General features: G+C 41.4%; 2 protein-coding genes and 1 pseudogene across 2 annotated transcripts; 2 read left to right on the plus strand and 1 right to left on the minus strand.

Moving 5' to 3' along the window:
• The first annotated feature begins 285 nt into the window (after positions 1-285).
• On the plus strand, positions 286-5,198 carry LOC131219902 (probable beta-D-xylosidase 5). Its single transcript, XM_058214895.1, has 6 exons — positions 286-911; positions 1,675-1,980; positions 2,228-2,397; positions 2,897-2,997; positions 3,104-3,445; positions 3,882-5,198. Exons 1-6 carry the CDS (start codon positions 297-299, stop codon positions 4,910-4,912), a joined length of 2,565 nt encoding a protein of 854 aa, XP_058070878.1. The 5' UTR covers positions 286-296; the 3' UTR covers positions 4,913-5,198.
• Positions 5,199-9,761: 4,563 nt separating this feature from the next.
• Positions 9,762-10,106, minus strand: LOC131221790 (acid phosphatase 1-like). Its single transcript, XM_058217093.1, has one exon. It carries the CDS (start codon positions 10,104-10,106, stop codon positions 9,762-9,764), a length of 345 nt encoding a protein of 114 aa, XP_058073076.1.
• Positions 10,107-12,004: 1,898 nt separating this feature from the next.
• On the plus strand, positions 12,005-17,450 carry LOC131221792 (probable beta-D-xylosidase 2; annotated as a pseudogene).
• Positions 17,451-17,968: the final 518 nt, after the last annotated feature.

Raw genomic sequence — 17,968 nt, forward strand, 5'->3', positions numbered from 1 at the left:
CATCCCATTGGTTTTAGTGGAGAATCAGACTAATGACATGGGTGGTTCTGATCAACGGACCATCTCTGCTTGTGGGGTTCATTGAGCAGTAAGTGAATTAAGCTTTTGACTGGGATCTGTTGGAGTCGTTTGTTTTGGACCATGTCTACATTAATCTCTTATCACCGTTTTTTTTTTTTTTAAGACAGAGGCCGTTTTTCTGTTTTGTGTTCTTATAGTAAATTGTTATTGTAGGTAAGCTTGAGATTTATTTTTATAGAAAAAGCTTTTAGAAAAAGTGGCATGTCCATGCATGCATGCATGCTTATAAATACATGAACTTACTCCTTGTAAAGCCATATCGAATTCTCTCTTTCTCCTCTCACTTGCTCCACATGAAAATGGCAGCCATTACTCTCTTTTCTCTTCTTCTTTCTGTTTTAATCATCTCTACAAATTCTAGAAACATACCTCCAATCCATTCTCATTCTCTAGCACCATCAGATTCTCTTTCTCCTCCACAAGACTGGACGACCACCGAGGCCCATCGTCATCATCATAACCCTCATCGTGACCTTGCTAGCAGTAATTTCACCCATGTTTGTGACTCTTCAAGATTCGCTTCTTTAGGTCTTCACATGGCCGAATTTGCATATTGTGATAAATCACTTCCATATAGTATCAGAGCAAAGGACTTGGTTGATAGCATGACAATTTCGGAGAAGGTGGCTCAACTAGGGAACAAGGCATATGGGGTGGCTAGGCTTGGACTTCCAATGTATGAATGGTGGTCAGAAGCTCTCCATGGTGTGGCCAACACAGGCCCAGGTACCCATTTCGATAATAATAGCATCCCGGGGGCCACGAGCTTTCCAACCGTTATTCTCACGGCGGCGTCATTTAATGAGTCACTATGGAAAACCATAGGGCAGGTAAATATGTTAAGAAAATTTTTTTTTTGTAATCTTAGAAATAATATTGGTTAATACAAAGGTGTATTATAAGATTCTCAATTTCATTGGACCCAGCAATGGTGGGGCCAGGGCTGGCCATGGGCTGATCAGTTTAGCCGCGATTAGCATGAGCCTAGCACAACAAAAGGAGATTGAAAATTAAATAATTGATTGGGCTCGAACCCGACCCAACCAGCTTGAAAAGTGATAAAATCTTTATTTTCCACTTGATTGTTCTTAATATTTCTATTGATCAAGTAGATCACACATGCACAAAGAAACGGAGAACTTAGAGGTATGGAACCAATGGTCTACATTGAAGATGGATAAGTTTCCTAACCAAGAATTGGAATGGCATATTGATGGGACATAAGACATACATTTTAAGTCAGGTTGGGTCGGGCATGGCCAGGCCATGTCTGCAGACACCCAAGCCAGACCACGGGCCAAGCTAGTAGGACCAAGCCCAGTCCATAAGTTGGCGGGCTTGTTAGATGAGACCTTAATTTGATGGTCAGCAATATCTGATATCGGGTGTGAGATTTTATGTACGTACCTCCCATCACTTTTGAACTGTTTGGATAACTAGAAAGTGGGTCCCACATGTACAGTTTGTTGGGCTGAACAAATGGAAGATGGAGCACTACATATTTCATGAAATATAAAATAATGAACGTTTCCCAAATAAGCTACTGGAGTTCTTATGCTAATGACTTTGTTCTTCTTTCCTTGCATATTGAAGGTTGTTTCTACAGAGGCAAGGGCCATGTACAATTTAGGTTTAGCTGGATTGACATTCTGGAGTCCTAACATCAATGTTGTTAGGGACCCCAGGTGGGGTAGAATCACAGAGACCCCAGGTGAAGACCCGTTCGTGGTGGGCCGCTATGCTGTGAATTACGTTAGGGGCTTGCAAGACGTCGCGGGGCACAAAAATCCTAAGGACTTGAACTCTAGGCCACTGAAGATTGCTGCATCCTGCAAGCATTACGCTGCTTACGACGTCGACAACTGGTTAGGCATCGACAGATACCACTTCGATGCAAGGGTAATCACTACTCAATCTAAGCTCTTCCCTTCACTAGTTGGTCCATATCATGAAAATAAGGCATGCCGTTCAATAAGTGGGCTGCTGTCGAATGATAAAAGATAGGCAAGAAAAAGAAACCAATTGCCCTAATTCAATGTGGCCCACTGATGAGCTGACTTGGCCTGGGCAAGTTCATGATGTGGTATCCTTGATTAATGTCCCGAATCTTCCTCATACATGTATCTTTTAAATATTTTTTCTGAAGGTGACTGAGCAAGACATGGTGGAGACGTTCCTTCGTCCATTCGAGATGTGTGTGAAGGAAGGAGACGTTAGCAGCGTCATGTGCTCTTACAACCGTGTCAACGGCATCCCCACATGCGCCGACCCAAAACTTCTATCTCAAACGATAAGAGGAGAATGGGATCTTCATGGGTAATGTTGTTTTATTTATTTATTTTTAAACTTAAAAAAAACAAGAAGCTATGTTGGTATTTTCTTATTTCAATCATATAAATGAAAATGGTTTTGAAGTATCTACATACAGCAACGAAAATCAATAATTAATTTTTTTCCACTTAGTTAATTTAACTTGTAAATTTCTACTAGCGATTTTGTTAATCATTTCCCGATATATTTTGCATTTCTTCGCATGATCCAATCATTGTGATTTTTTCAAGAGCATTGCCCATTGTTGTATGGAATGAATGGAAAATCCAGATCGAAGATTGGGTCACCCAAAATGCTCAAATCAACTAGTTGAATCGTGGGTTCAAGCACATTTTACCGTTAAAAAAAATCTGTAAAGGAAAAAAATTAGTTGCATCGGGGATTCGAGCCCAACGCGCGCACACACACACACACACATTTATATAAAATAGTTACACTGTAACCTACCATGCAACTAATATTTAAATCTTAAAAATTTTCACAGGTACATTGTTGCCGATTGTGATTCAATCGAGGTCATTCATCATGGCCATAAATGGCTCAACGACACAGCAGAGGATGCAGTTGCTCAAGTACTCCAAGCTGGCAAGCTCCCAATCTCAATAACTCAAATTGCATTCAAGATCTTTTTTTAATTATATATATTAATTTTCGCTTTTGGTTCTTTGCATTTTTTTTAAAAAAATTTCAGGGATGGATTTGGACTGTGGAACCTACTATACTAACTTCACCGAATCAGCAATCTTGAAAGGAAAGGCCAGAGAGAGTGATGTGGACAAGGCATTGAGGAATCTCTACGTCGTGCTAATGAGGCTTGGATTCTTTGATGGAAGCCCAACATTTGCTTCGCTTGGAAGAGATGATGTGTGTTCAATGGAGAACATGGACTTGGCAGCTGAATCTGCAAGGGAAGGGATTGTTTTGCTCAAGAATGAGGGTGAAACTTTACCTTTGAGATCCAACAAGTACAAAAAGCTTGTCCTGGTGGGCCCACATGCTAATGCAACTGCAGCCATGATTGGAAACTATGCCGGTAATTTTATTTTATTTTTAATTTTTCGTTTCCATGATTTAGATCTTTCCCAACAAGAATTTCCCATGTTCCATGTAGTCCAAACATCAGGAGACTATTTCAGTGAAATTGAATTGTCATGAGCTATCCCTCCAAAAACCCTAGTTCCTTTGGGATTTCCTTCTTGGTCAATGATAACTAATTGGTCAATTACCAATGAAGTGTCCATCACTGTAGGGTTGTGATGGGCCTGATTGGGCTAGTTTAGGTCTATCTTCACTTGGTCCCATTAATTACCATCCAGTCCATTAAAAGCTTGGAAAATTCCCTAGCAAACCATCCGTATTAGGAGGGATATTTTGTTCTTCCCGTACTAACCAACCTTGCTATAATACCATAGTGTGGAATGCACCACTAACGCATCACACATTCATATGTTGGTTTGGTATTACTACAGGCATTCCATGCCACTATGTGACTCCCCTGGACGCCTTCTCTGCACTGGCAACAGTTCATCACGAGATGGGGTGTGTTGATGTGGCATGCAAGAACCAGTCCTTCATCAATCAAGCAGTGGCAGCCTCAAAGGAAGCAGATGCAACCATCATTTTTGCTGGGTTAGATCTATCCATCGAGGCCGAAAGCTTGGACCGGACTAATCTCCTCCTTCCAGGTTACCAGACTCAGCTGATCCTTGATGTTGCCGATGCTGCCGCAGGCCCAGTCGTACTCATCATACTTTCTGCTGGAGGCGTAGACATCACGTTCGCTAAGACCAACCCTAAGATTAATGCCATCATCTGGGCTGGGTACCCTGGCCAAGAAGGCGGTCGGGCAATCGCTGATGTTGTATTTGGGCATTACAATCCAGGGGGGAGGCTACCGATCACTTGGTACACTGCAGACTATGTAACCAAGCTTCCAATGACATCCATGCAAATGAGACCAGTTGATAACTTGGGCTACCCTGGGAGGACCTACAAATTCTTCGATGGTCCGGTGGTCTACCCATTTGGCTATGGGCTCAGTTACACTCAGTTCAAGTACAAGCTCACATCTGCGCCATCATCCGTTACAAAGAAGTTGAAGGCGCACCAACATTGCCATGACATTAGCTTAAAACCCAATGCATTTGTGCCATCATGCCCGTCTGTGTTGGTGGAAGAGACAAGATGTGGCGATGCAATCAACGTTGAGATTGAAGTGAGTAACGTAGGGCATCAAGATGGGTCCCACGTCATCTTGGTCTACTCTAAGCCGCCTGCCGATTTGGTTGGAGGCCCTGCTAAGCAAGTGGTAGAGTTCAAACGGGTGTTCGTACCTACTGGTGTGACCAAGACGGTGAAGTTCTCGATTGACGTCTGTAAGAGCTTGAGTGTGGTGACAGATACAGCTTACCTTGTTTTGCCAGCAGGGGAGCACACGATCATGGTTGGTGATGGAGATGAAGCTGTATCATTCCCAGTCCATGTTAACCTGTACTCTTAGTTATGAAGGGAAATGTGAATATACTCCTCACAAACAACTTCCCCTACCCTAGCATTGCATATGCAAATCTATAGTTGAATATTGTTGAGAGAAAAGGTCTTCTTGTTAGGGTACTAAACAAATAAAGGCCTCTTTTGCTAACATACATCTTCTCCACTTACCTTTATGTGCATCACCTATTGACAACGTGGCTAATGTATAAGACCTCTGATATGAATAGATGATGATTTATTTTTTAACTAACATTAAAGTATTTTGAGTCGATTTTCTTTAAACTCCATCATGGCCACCTCATGATGATCCCAATCTTAGTTATCCACTGTATATTTAAAAAGAACACTCAAATAATTGGTAAAAGCTAAGTAATCAACTCGTTGAAATCATCCTATCTAATAGACTATTTGAAAGCGGTTAATTGTAATCAACCTATGTATCAGCCTAGCACATTCTGTTAGAGGGAGTTTTGTACTCTCATTACGGATTCCTAACTTGGATAAAGGAGGAGGGTTATATCAGATTGGCAATTGGTTTGAAACTTATACTATGGCTTTTACCATGAATCTGAAAACCTAACATTCCCATCTCACATTAAAGCATTCCCTGTATGTAACGTGCGACAATAAAACCTGGGTGTAGTGACAAATGGGCAAAAGTTGGCTAGAGTGTCTGGAAGTGACTCGTCGCAACAATAGCCATTTGTTAAGAAAAACAAACAAGGATTAATTTCCACACCACTCTAAATGCGAGTGGGTAAAGAAGCTAGCCTAGGAGAATTGTATTTATCTTGCTACATGGAATTTAAAAACACTGATGGGTAAGAGACATGTAGTAAGTAGATACAAAGAAATGAAGAGAGTAAACATAGGGGGCCAATCAGGAGAGAAAGTGAAAATGAGTCCGAGAGAAATTGATGGATAAAAACTTTGATATATAGGAGGAGAAAATAATAAAATGGGATAAAGATTGTGGTAGAAAAAATATAAATAAAAAAGTTGTAGATGATAGGAAAGAAAGTGATAGAATTTATTAATAAAATTTGTATTAGGAGAGGAGACGATCAATGTTATTATTATATTTGCATATTAGGCCTTATTTCTTTTGTTTCCTTCATCCCGGCCTGCATGGCTGATTTCTCTTGATTTTGCTCCTCTTTTTTTTTTTTTTTTCAAAAGCATGGCCATGCCCCTAAATCTTTGTTAATAAGAATAGATGATGTACAAGCTACACTTTCGAGTGGGCTCCACACAAAAGAGCAGGCCTCACCTATCATATCGGGAAATCAGAAAAACTAAAAATAGAGAAAAAAACTAAGAAGAAAGCTAAAGCTACCCTTTCTTCGTATCACAACAGGGCTTTCCAGCATGACATTTGATGCCAAGCAGCCACTCAGAAGGTAGAAATAATTTCCAGAACATCGCCGCCTTGCGAACCAGCAGTAAGGGGACATTTCCCAACTCCTCCGCTGCACATGCTACAATCATACCCACAGCCAGATGCTGCCACCCTTCCTGCATTTACAAGCTATTACCTTTACAACAAACCAGTAGCCTTATCCTCTGAAACAACTAGTCCAAATCTGGCTAGCCATTCCACCCAAACGACTGACCTTAGAACAAAATCTGCTATATTCAAACAATTCAGATGACCCACTCTCAATGGCCCACACCTGTATGCAGCCTGCACCGATCGTCACCAACATTATAATTGATGCCAAGCAGCCACACATTAGCCAAATATCACTTCTAAAACATAGCCACCTCACGAACCATCAGCAAGAAGAAAAAACCCGACCCCACAATGCCCAGAGATAGACACCCCTTGGATAGCCTCACTATATATTTTCCAGCATCTGCCCCAGAAAGAAACTACCTTCACTTCACTTTCCGTTCCAGAAACCTACTTCTTGTAAAGATCTAAAGCTGAAGCTGATTTGAAGTTGAGGCAGCACAAAAAAATCACAGATTGAACCACGGACAGCAGAGAACGTAGCATCTGCATGCGAGGACAATAGCCATATCATATGATTGCCCTTGACTTGCCATACATCGTAGAGGCACCAACATTCCAATAATGTTATTGTGGTCTTTAGGAGTGGTGCGCGCTCGTGCACAGAAAAAGGAAGAAAAGCCCAACAATGTTATTGTGTAGAAATTAAGCCAGCAAGCTTTTAATGTAGCAATCGGGATGGATCGGGCCTTAACAAATTTCAAATCCAAATAATTTAGCACACTTGTTTTATGCAACTACAAAAAAGATCTCAACTTTGTGGGGGTAAATCTATCCGCTCATAAGGAGAAAACATATATGTTAACCATATGTACCAAGTATCAGCCCATGAAAGCTATGATAAGCTAGACCAATGTGATGACATAAAACCATTACGGTGTGGCCTGCTTGATATTTGTCTTAGGGTGATTTTTGTATTTGCACTACATCCTGGTGCATTACATCTAATTAATAAGATAATATCACAACACAAATTCAGTTATTAGAGGTCTCTTTAGATTGAATTGCAATTCAATTGAATTGCATTTCTTATCGACCTTAATCAGTTTCCTCTCGACGATCGGCTACAGCTCTATCACATTGTCGACGGAGAGCACAGGGCACTCCTTCTTGAGCTTCTTCGAGTCCCATACGATATCAACGCCTATGAATGTGATCTTCGGACAATAGAGCTGGCGGACATCGCGCACCCACATCTGGTCATCAATGTCACTTTCGGCGACGGTGGTGAGGATCTGACGGTCGCCAATCTGGATTGTGTAGTCCATCTCGCACGGCCCTAGGAGGGGGCGGATCGAGACCACTATGGCTAATGCTTCTTCAACAGAGAGAGAGAGAGAGAGAGAGAGAGAGAGAGAGAGTGAGAGAGAGATTTCTTAGCTGTACTGAGGATTGAAAAAAAAAAGAAGGGGAGAAGGGTGAGAAAGATTGGGGATTTTGGGGATTCCAGGAATTTCTTCAAAATGCATGTTGGAAATATTGGCATTTTCTAGATTTGGCTGGGGAGAGAGAGGGTTGAGATTGGGAGAGGGAGATCGAAAGAGAGGGAGAGGGGGAGGGACAGGGAGAGGGAGATCGAGAGAGGGAGACGGAAATGGACGCGAAATAGGGTTTGAGAGCTTTTGGCGTAAGAAAAGGCTGAAAACGAATCGGTAATCCGTGGCAGATATTAACCAATGTGCCTCTCGAGCTTTGTGGTGTCCACTCAGAGGTTACTAATCGAATCCATTATGTTCATCTGTTTCAAAATAAAATAATAAAACAATAATAAAAGAAATAAGAAGATCCAACACTCAATTGGGACACACCAACAAAATAGTGGAAATACTGTATAATAGTAAGGAATTTGAGTACGGTTCATTACCATGTAGAATCAGGAACGGCTTAAAGCCGTTTCTGAACCAAAATCCTAACCGTTCCAGTTAAGCGATTTTGGTGTAGTACATTAGCACTAGCATTGGCGCCGGCGCCAATGAGGGCCCTGGCTTCAAAGTTAATGTTTGCGAGTGAGCACTGGGCTGTTGATGCGAGTGGCCCCACTAGATCAGCGGTGCCCAACAAGTGCTGGGCTGCATGGCACACATCATGGCTTAGGAAAGACATGACAAGGAGCACCCAAAAGAGGAAACGAGCCAATTGGAGCCATGCTTGAACCAAAATCATGAGAAAGATGTGGAGAGGAGTGGGCTTTTTATTGTGGTGGGATGGTGGGCTTTTATCAATGCGGCCCACTATGTAATAAATACTGACCTTTCATTTGGCGTGCCCTAAACTCAAAAGTCAAACTGGATTGAAGGGGAGTTTCACTACTATGGATATAAACATCTAATTGGTGTGGCTTTTGGCATGTGGCCTATCCACAGAAGGGCCCATTAAATAAACGGTAGTGATGTCGTAGTATGCCACGTGTATGAAGATTGATTACTTTATAACGTAGCACTGAATACTTTATCATACAAAATGATGTTTAAAGAGAAACGTTCACACATACTATGTTGCATGGGAAGTCTAGCATACAAAGCCATTTTTGAAGGTAACGTGCTACTTGTTTATAACATCCAAGTCGTGCAGATGGTGGCAAGCTTTATGAAGAGCATCTTGGGCAGAAACCATGATGTTTCACCGTACAGATGGGCTGCACCGTCAAAATCAATGGAAAGCCTACAATCCAACTCAATGTACTTTTGTTGTCTAGATAATCAATAGATTACTCCAATTTCTGCATAGGTGATCTGTATGGTAGGATCCAATGCTTTCACGGTTCTGACATTCCAACGAAATGACGAATTCATAGAAAATAAAAACCTTATACGAGAACACTTTTCATACCCCTACGCTTCAGGAAAAAAAAGAGAGGCCTGGGTGGGGATTTCTAAAGTGGTCCACTGGTGCAGCATCAAGAAGGGGTATTTGTCTCCTAATTCATGACACATTGCATGTGATGTGATCAATCTAAACCAGCCATCCAGTAGATCCTCGGTGGGGATGCCCGACTGGTGAAAATTACTCCAACTGTTATTCAATTTTCAAAAAATAATAATTCAAATGAAATACTTTTGTTATGAATTAAATCACTTGCACCGAAAATGTAAATCATGTGGCATGATCATTGGATTGGTCAAATAGAGCCCGCTAGCTAGGTGGACGGTTCAAATTTATATGAGAATTTTCCTTCTAGCTTGGCATGCTTCCAATTTTATTTTATTTTATTTTGCCTTGTTCCTCACCACGAAAACTAGACACCTTTCGAATTAGCTAGGTTTATCTAACCATCACGTGGTTCACCAGTTGAATTAACAGCTCATGGATACTGTTTTATGTGCTAGGGTTATAAGATTATTTTTTAGACCATCCCACCATCATCACCATTATCATGGAATAAGGAATTATCGTACAGCTCAGCCCCAAATCCTTGTTGAGCATAGTACAGTATGTTAGAGAGCACGGTTTCATCAACGACGAACACCCATATCTCCTTTCCATCACCTCCTAGCGTAAGATTAGCAGCGTAGGTCGCTGCGGTGTCAGCAACCTCGTTGGAGTCCTCACCGTATAGATGACACAACATGTAGTGGCCCACGTAGTCCTTGCAAGATTGTGGGACCGTTATCCAATCGCTGATATTGTTAGTCTCCACCGCTAGCCTCCAGCTCGTGCATGAGATCCCATGGACACGGAGATCCCCCATCCAGTGAGTGGACGGTGGAGATGAATTGGGAGGGCTAGTCCACCCCTTCCCATGTCTGAAGCGTGGGAAGTTGCTAGGAAAGTAATTTAAATCCACAATTGGTGGACCTTTAATCTACAGCTAAAAATGAAAATAGTCAATCATCCCATTAAAAAATCAATGTTATATTGGATGATGATCACCCCAGCAATTTGGGTAGTTTAATTTAGGAACGAATTGGCTATTCTCCCTGATGGTCGGTGCTCTGTAGGCCCCACCATGATGTATGTGTTTCATCCAAACCATTCATATATTTTTTTTCATATCATTTTATGATATGAGACCAAAAATGAGGTGTATTCCAATCACAAGTGGACCACATTACAGGAAACAGTGTTTAATGAGCGTCAACCATTAAAAACCTTTTAGGGGTCATAAAAGTTTTAGATCAAGCTGATTTTTGTTTTTGCCCTTCATCTGGGCCTGTATGACCTAATCAACAGATTAGATGTCAAATAAACAATACAGTGGGTCTTATGCGATTTTTAATGGTGGATATCCAATAACTATTGTTTTCCTACGGTGTGGTCTACCTGAGATTTATATCCCTCTCAATTTTGGGATCAAGCCTAAAATGATCTTTAATAATGGATGAAGGGAATGGATGAAACACACATCATGTTGGGGCCCACAGAACACCAACCACTAGGCACCGAGCTGATGGCAGGGGGAGTAGCCAATCTGTTTCCTTTAATTTATGCTCATATGTATGGGTACAGTTTCCGTGGGGACCGTCTATCAACATCATGATACGCTAGTGTATCAAATAACTCACGTGGATTTTTCTCCGCATTTTCATCCACATGGGTTTCGTCAATTTAAAAGGCTAAATCACCCGAGCTTGGTTCCCCTGTGCACACCATTAAAACAAAACATAGCCTGCCTGGTGATATTAAATCTAGAAACTCAAGTTGAAGTGGAGAGTTCCATCAAAAGAGATATTGGGGCCCACCATTACGTCATTTTGATTCTTATGTGGCCCACTGTTGCATCATGCCATTCTCATGTGGCCCACAATTCCATGAAATTTTAGTGAGAATTCAGCTGCGGAATGGTATGAGGATATTATACGAGGATTGCTCACGATATTTAGGTGAGTTGGATGATGAGACAAGCTAAATTTAAAAAGACAGACAGCTAGAAAACTATTAGAATAGTATGTATGATCGAGTTAGATATTTGGGGTAGATTGGGAATGTTCATGGTGGGCCCACTTTAAGAACAATGCAGATCACATTTAAGGTGGGTAATTAGGATTAGCATGATAAAATTAAGGAAAGCTCTCCTCACCTGTACGTGTGTACTCGCTCCTGCAAGTGCCAGCATGGTGGCCACCTATCATGGGTAGTTATTCCCAATGTCATATATGAACCATCCATATATTGTTCTGGTTGCATGAGCCAAAAAAGGAACTTACACCGAGTGTTGTATATGTATAGGATTGAAAGGAAAATTTTCGATGGATCACATTCAACTCTAAAAATCATTTGTCTAAAACATCCCATTGGTTTTAGTGGAGCATCAGACCAATAACATCGATGGTTCTGATCAACGGACCATCTCTGCTTGTGGGGTTCATTGAAAAGTAAGTGAATTCAACTTTTGACTAGTCTGTTGGAGTCGTTTGTTTTGGACCATATCTACATTAATCTCTTATCACTGTTTGTTTTTAGCCGGAGGCTGTTTTTCTGGTTTGTGTTCGAATAGTAAATTGTTATTGTAGTTAGGGATAAGATTTATTTTTAGAGAAAAAGCATATAGAAAAATGGCATGTCCATGCACGCATGCATGCCATGAACTTACTCCTTCTAAAGCCATATCGAATTCTCTCTTTCTCCTCTCACTTGCTCCACATGAAAATGGCAGCCATTACTCTCTTTTCTCTTCTTTTATCTATTTTACTCATCTCTACAAATTCTAGAAACATACCTCCATTCCATTCTCATTCTCTAGCATCATATTCTCTTCCTCCACAAGACTCGACGACCACCGAGGCCCGTCATCATCATCGTAACGACCTTGCTAGCAGTAATTTCACCCATGTTTGTGACTCTTCAAGATTCACTTCTTTAGGCCTTCACATGGCCGAATTTGCATTTTGTGATAAATCCCTACCATATAGTATTAGAGCAAAGGACTTGGTTGATAGCGTGACAATTTTGGAGAAAGTGGCTCAACTAGGTAACAAGGCATATGGGGTTGCTAGGCTTGGACTTCCCATGTATGAATGGTGGTCAGAGTCTCTCCATGGTGTGGCCAACACTAGCCCAGGTATCCATTTTGATAATAATATATAGCATCCCGGGGGCTACAAGCTTTCCAACAGTTTTCTCACAGCAGCGTCATTTAATGAGTCACTATGGAAAACCATAGGGCAGGTAAATATGTTAAGATTTATTATTTTTTTATTTTGTTTGTAATCTTAGAAATAATATTGGTTTTTAATTAATTAATTTATTTTTTATTTTTTAAACAACTCTCGTATTAGATTTAAGATATGAAACGGGATGTACAACCTATACCTATCAAGGCAGCCCAGCAACAAAAAAGAACAGGCCACCAAACGAAACAACACCTATGTACATCGAACAAAGGAGAACAAAAAGGAAGGGAAATGGAGAGATCTGAGAAGTGTTTCGCAGCGTTCCAAGCCCAACCTTATTGAAAAAAAATCAAACCCCTATTCTCCCTGTGGAGGGAACCTAAGTGACCATGAAGAACTGACGCCTGTGTCCCACACCCTTCCTTTGCCAAACTGTCAGCCGGTCTATTACCTTCACGAAAAATGTGATTGAAGGAAAAGAAGCCAGATTTCTTCAAAGAGATGATTCTGTCTACCCAAGGTTTCCATTTCCATGGGCACCTTGTATTGCCCAGGAGAATGCCTTTAGCCAACTTTGAATCCGAAAAATAATATTGGTTAATATAAAGGTGTATTATAAGATGTTCGATTTCGTTTAGCCGCGATTAGGTCACTCATTGAACACACATTAGTTTAGCCGCGATTAGCATGAGCCTAACACAACAAAAGGAGATTGAACGTGAAATAATTGATTGGGCTCTGCCCGATCAGGTCATGCATCAGACACCCAAGCCAGACTCCCAGAACTTGGTCGGGCTTGTTAGATCGGGCCTTAATTGGATGGTCAGCAATATCTGATATCTGGGGAGATTTTGTGCATCTCCTATCACTTATGAATTGTTTGGATAACTAGAAAGTGGGTCCCACATGTACAATTTTTTGGGCTGAACAAAACCTAGATGGAGGACTATATATTTCATGAAATATAAAATAACTAACATTTCCCAAATAAGCTACTGGAGTTCTTATGCTAATGATGTTGTTCTTCTTTCCATGCATGTTGAAGGTTGTTTCTACGGAGGCAAGGGCCATGTACAATCTAGGGTTAGCTGGATTAACATTCTGGAGTCCTAACATCAATGTTGTTAGGGACCCCAGATGGGTTAGAATCACAGAGACCCTAAGTGAAGATCCGTTCGTCGTCGGCCGCTATGCTGTGAATTATGTTAGGGGCTTGCAAGATGTCAAGGGCTTCAAAAATCCCAAGGACTTGAACTCTAGGCCACTCAAGGTTGCTACATCTTGCAAGCATTATGCTGCTTACGATGTTGACAACTGGTTAGGCGTCGACCGATACCACTTTGATGCAAGGGTAATTACTACTCAGTCGAAGCTCTTCCCTTCACTAGTTGGACCATATCATGAAAATAATGCAGGACGTTCAATAAGTGGGCCGCAATTGAATGATAAAAGATAGGCAAGAAAAAGAAACCAATTGCCCTAATTCAATGTGGCCCACTGATGAGAAGACTCGGCCTGGGCAAGTTCAAGATGGGGTATTCCTGATTATTGTCCTGGATTGTGCTATGTTTTTCCCCATAAATATATCTTTTAAATATTTTTTTTTTCTGAAGGTGACTGAGCAAGACATGGTGGAGACGTTCCTCTACCCATTCGAAATGTGTGTGAAGGAAGGAGATGTTAGCAGCATCATGTTCTCTTACAACCATGTCAATGGCATCCCCACATGCACCGACCCAAAACTCTTATCTCAAACTATAAGAGGAGAATGGGATCTTCATGGGTAATAATCTTTTCCTTTTTTTTTCTCTTGAAAAAAAGAAGAAGCTATGTTGGTATTTTCTCATTTCAATCACATAAATGAAAATGGTTTTGAAGTATCCACATATAGCTACGTAAATCAATATTTTAAAATTTCCCACTAACTTAAGTTAATTTAACTTGTAATTTTCTACTTCCTATATATTTTTAATCATTTCTTGATATATTTGGCATTTCTTCGCATGATCCGATCATTGTAAGTTTTTTTTTTTTTCCACAGTGTTTACCATTATTGTATGGAATGAATGGAAAATCCAGAATGATGATTGGATCGTTCAACATGTTCAAATCAGCCATATTATGCGTAAAGGGAACCGCATGCCCCCAGCTCTTGGCACATATGGTATAAGCTGGGAGTGATCCAGCATTTCCGCCAGGCCCTGAACCTCTCCTTCAGCCATATTATGCATGAAGGGAACTCAATGGCAGATGCCCCGGCTAGGATGGCTAGCGAAGGAAGCCCAAATAGATTGTTTACTTCTCACCCCGCTCTTCCGAGGCTAGTGCGGGGTGCTCTCACCTTGGATAATGCCAGCATAGGGGCCATCAGGAGGGAGTAAGAGGAGCAGTTTTTTCTGGTTCTCTTCTGGGATTAAGGGGGCTTCTTTGTCTTGTTCTGTTAGTGCTTTCAGGTTTTTTTTTGCAGCTAGAGTTATATGATAGGAATGGTTAGCTCTTTTTTTTGCTGGACCCTCCTGAAAGGCTTTAAATTTCAGTTGGTAATGAAAATTTTAAGGTTTTTGATATATGTATAAAATAAAATAAAATAAATAAATAAAACATGTTCAAATCAGTTGAATTGTGGGTTCAAGCCCAACTTACCTACTAAAAAATAAAAGGAAAAAAAAAAAAAAAAAACTAGTTGCACCTTAGCCTACCATGCAACTAACTAGTCTTAGAACATTTCTCATGCACGTAAAATGGACTGTTGTTAAGGAAATCTATTCTACTCATTAGTACACAATACACTGCATTAATGCTTATTAAACCGGCAATGTAGATGATATTTTAATCTCAAAAATTTTCACAGGTACATTGTTTCTGATTGTGATTCAATCCAGGTCATTCATCATGGCCACAAATGGCTTGACGACACAGCTGAGGATGCAGTCGCGCAAGTACTCCAAGCTGGCAAGCTCCTAATCTCAATAACCCAACTCGTATTCGAGCATTTTTCTCTCTTAATCGTATATTAATTTTCTTTTTTTGAATTTTTGTTTATTTTCAGGGATGGATTTAGACTGTGGAACCTACTATACCAATTTCACAGAATCAGCAATCTTGAAAGGAAAGGTCAGAGAGAGTGATGTGGACAAGGCATTGAGGAATCTCTACGTCGTGCTAATGAGGCTCGGATTCTTTGATGGAAGCCCTACCTACGCATCGCTTGGAAGAGATGATGTCTGTTCAATGGAGAACATGGATCTGGCAGCTGAATCTGCAAGGGAAGGGATTGTTTTGCTCAAGAATGAAGGTGACACCTTGCCTTTTAGATCCAACAAGTACAAGAATCTTGTCCTGGTTGGCCCACATGCTAATGCTACCATGGCCATGATCGGAAACTATGCAGGTAAATTTATTTTTTTTTGACATGATTTTGATCCTCCTCAACTAGAATTTCCCATGTTCCCTTGTGGTCCACTTAGTATACTATAGGATCTAATGAGACTATTTTAGTGAAATTCGACCGTCTCGGTCCAAAAACCCTAGTTACTTTTGGATTTACTTCTCAATCAATGACAACTAATTAGGTAATTACCAATGTGATGTCCATAACTATACAGCTGTAACGTGCCCAATTGGTTAGTTTAGGTCCATCTTCACTTGGGCCATTACCAACTATACACATTGCTTGTAGCTCGGCCCACTCAACCCATTAGAAGCTTAGAAATTTCCCTACCAAACCATCCATATTAAGAGTATTTTGTTCTTTTTGTACAAACCTTACTATAATGCTATAGGGTGGAATGCACTACTAATGCATTATACATTAATATGTTGATTTGGTTTTATTACAGGCATTCCATGCCACTATGTGACTCCCCTGGATGCCTTCTCTACATTGGCAACCGTTCATCATGAAATGGGGTGTGGCGACGTTGCATGCAAGAACTAATTCTTCATCAATAAGGCAGTGGCAGCCTCAAAGGAAGCAGATGCAACCATCATTTTTGCGGGGTTAGATCTATCCATCGAGGCCGAAAGCTGGGACCGGACTAATCTCCTCCTTCCAGGTTACCAGACTCAGCTTATCACTGATGTCGCCAATGCTGCCACAGGTCTAGTCATACTCATCATACTTTCTGCTGGAGGCATCGACATCACATTCGCAAAGACCAACCCCAAGATTAATGCTATCATCTGGGTTGGGTACCCTGGCCAAGAAGGTGGTCGGGCAATCACAGATGTTGTCTTTGGACATTACAATCCAGGGGGGAGGCTACCAATCACTTGGTACACTGCAGATTACGTAACCAAGCTTCCCATGACATCCATGCAAATGAGACTAGTTGATAACTTGGGCTACCCTAGGAGGACCTACAAATTCTTTGATGGTTCGGTGGTCTACCCATTTGGCTATGGGCTCAATTACACTTAGTTCAAGTACAAGCTAACATCTACACCATCATCTGTTACAAAGAAGTTGAAGGCATACCAACATTGCCATGACATTAGCTTAAAACCCAATGCATTTGTGCCATCATGCCCGTCTATGTTGGTTGAAGAGACAAGATGTGGCGATGCAATCAATGTTGAGATTGAAGTGAGTAATGTGGGGGCATCAAGATGGGTCCAACATCATCTTGGTCTACTCAAAGCCGCCTGCCGATTTGGTTGGAGCTCCTGTTAAGCAAGTGATGGAGTTCAAACGGGTGTTCGTACCTACTGGTGTGACCAAGATGGTGAAGTTCTCTATCGACTTCTATAAGAGCTTGAGTGTGGTGACACATACAGCTTACCTGGTTTTGCCAGTAGGGGTGCACACAATAATGGTTGGTGATGGAGATGAAACTGTATCATTCCCGGTCCACATTAGCCTGTACTCTTAGTCATGAAGCGGAATGAGAAGATACTTCTCACAAACAATTTCCCCTTCTCGTGCATTGCATATGCAAATCTATTGTTGAATATTGTTGAGAGAAAAGGTCTTGTTATGGTACTAAACAAATAAAGGCTCTTTTTCTCACATACATCTTCTCCACTTACCTTTATGTGCAAATTGTTGAGAGAAAAGATCTTGGGTGAGTCTCGCCTCGCGGTACGAATGCTGTAGCACTGTCGATGGGACCTCGGTGCGAAGCCGTCCAGGTGCGCAGGTGGGGGATACCATTCACGCTTCATCAAGCATGCAGCCGGCTGCAGGGACCAAGATCTGGCTAATCAGGCCATCTCAGGGCTAATTGGCCGTCGTCGTCCCAGCGAGGTAGTGCTTCCCTACCTACGGGATTCACCATCACCCTCTCAATCGCAACAGTCTTCTGCCTGGTCCCAGTCGGATTCCCATCAGGCCCACATCCCCTTGCCGAGTCAGGTCGCCAGCATCCAAGCTAACAGGGGTAAGAACCTGTATCATTTGTTCTGCCTGAGGTCCGTTGCCATTGCTGTTTGGGCTCACCTCCACTGTATTTTTGATGTCCCTCTAATCCTATCCCACACTATTCAGCAGTGAGTCTCCTTT

The sequence above is a fragment of the Magnolia sinica genome, chromosome 12 (assembly GCF_029962835.1).
Source record: "Magnolia sinica isolate HGM2019 chromosome 12, MsV1, whole genome shotgun sequence".
Classification (NCBI taxonomy): domain Eukaryota; kingdom Viridiplantae; phylum Streptophyta; class Magnoliopsida; order Magnoliales; family Magnoliaceae; genus Magnolia; species Magnolia sinica.

Coding starts and splice junctions, on each gene's coding strand:
- LOC131221790 (XM_058217093.1), bottom strand. CDS start 10,106: ATGGGGGATCTCCGTGTCCATGGGATCTCATGCACGAGCTGGAGGCTA.
- LOC131219902 (XM_058214895.1), top strand. CDS start 297: ATGCATGCTTATAAATACATGAACTTACTCCTTGTAAAGCCATATCGA. Junction 1,981..2,227: donor GATACCACTTCGATGCAAGG/GTAATCACTACT, acceptor TTTTTTCTGAAG/GTGACTGAGCAAGACATGGT. Junction 2,398..2,896: donor GGAGAATGGGATCTTCATGG/GTAATGTTGTTT, acceptor AAATTTTCACAG/GTACATTGTTGCCGATTGTG.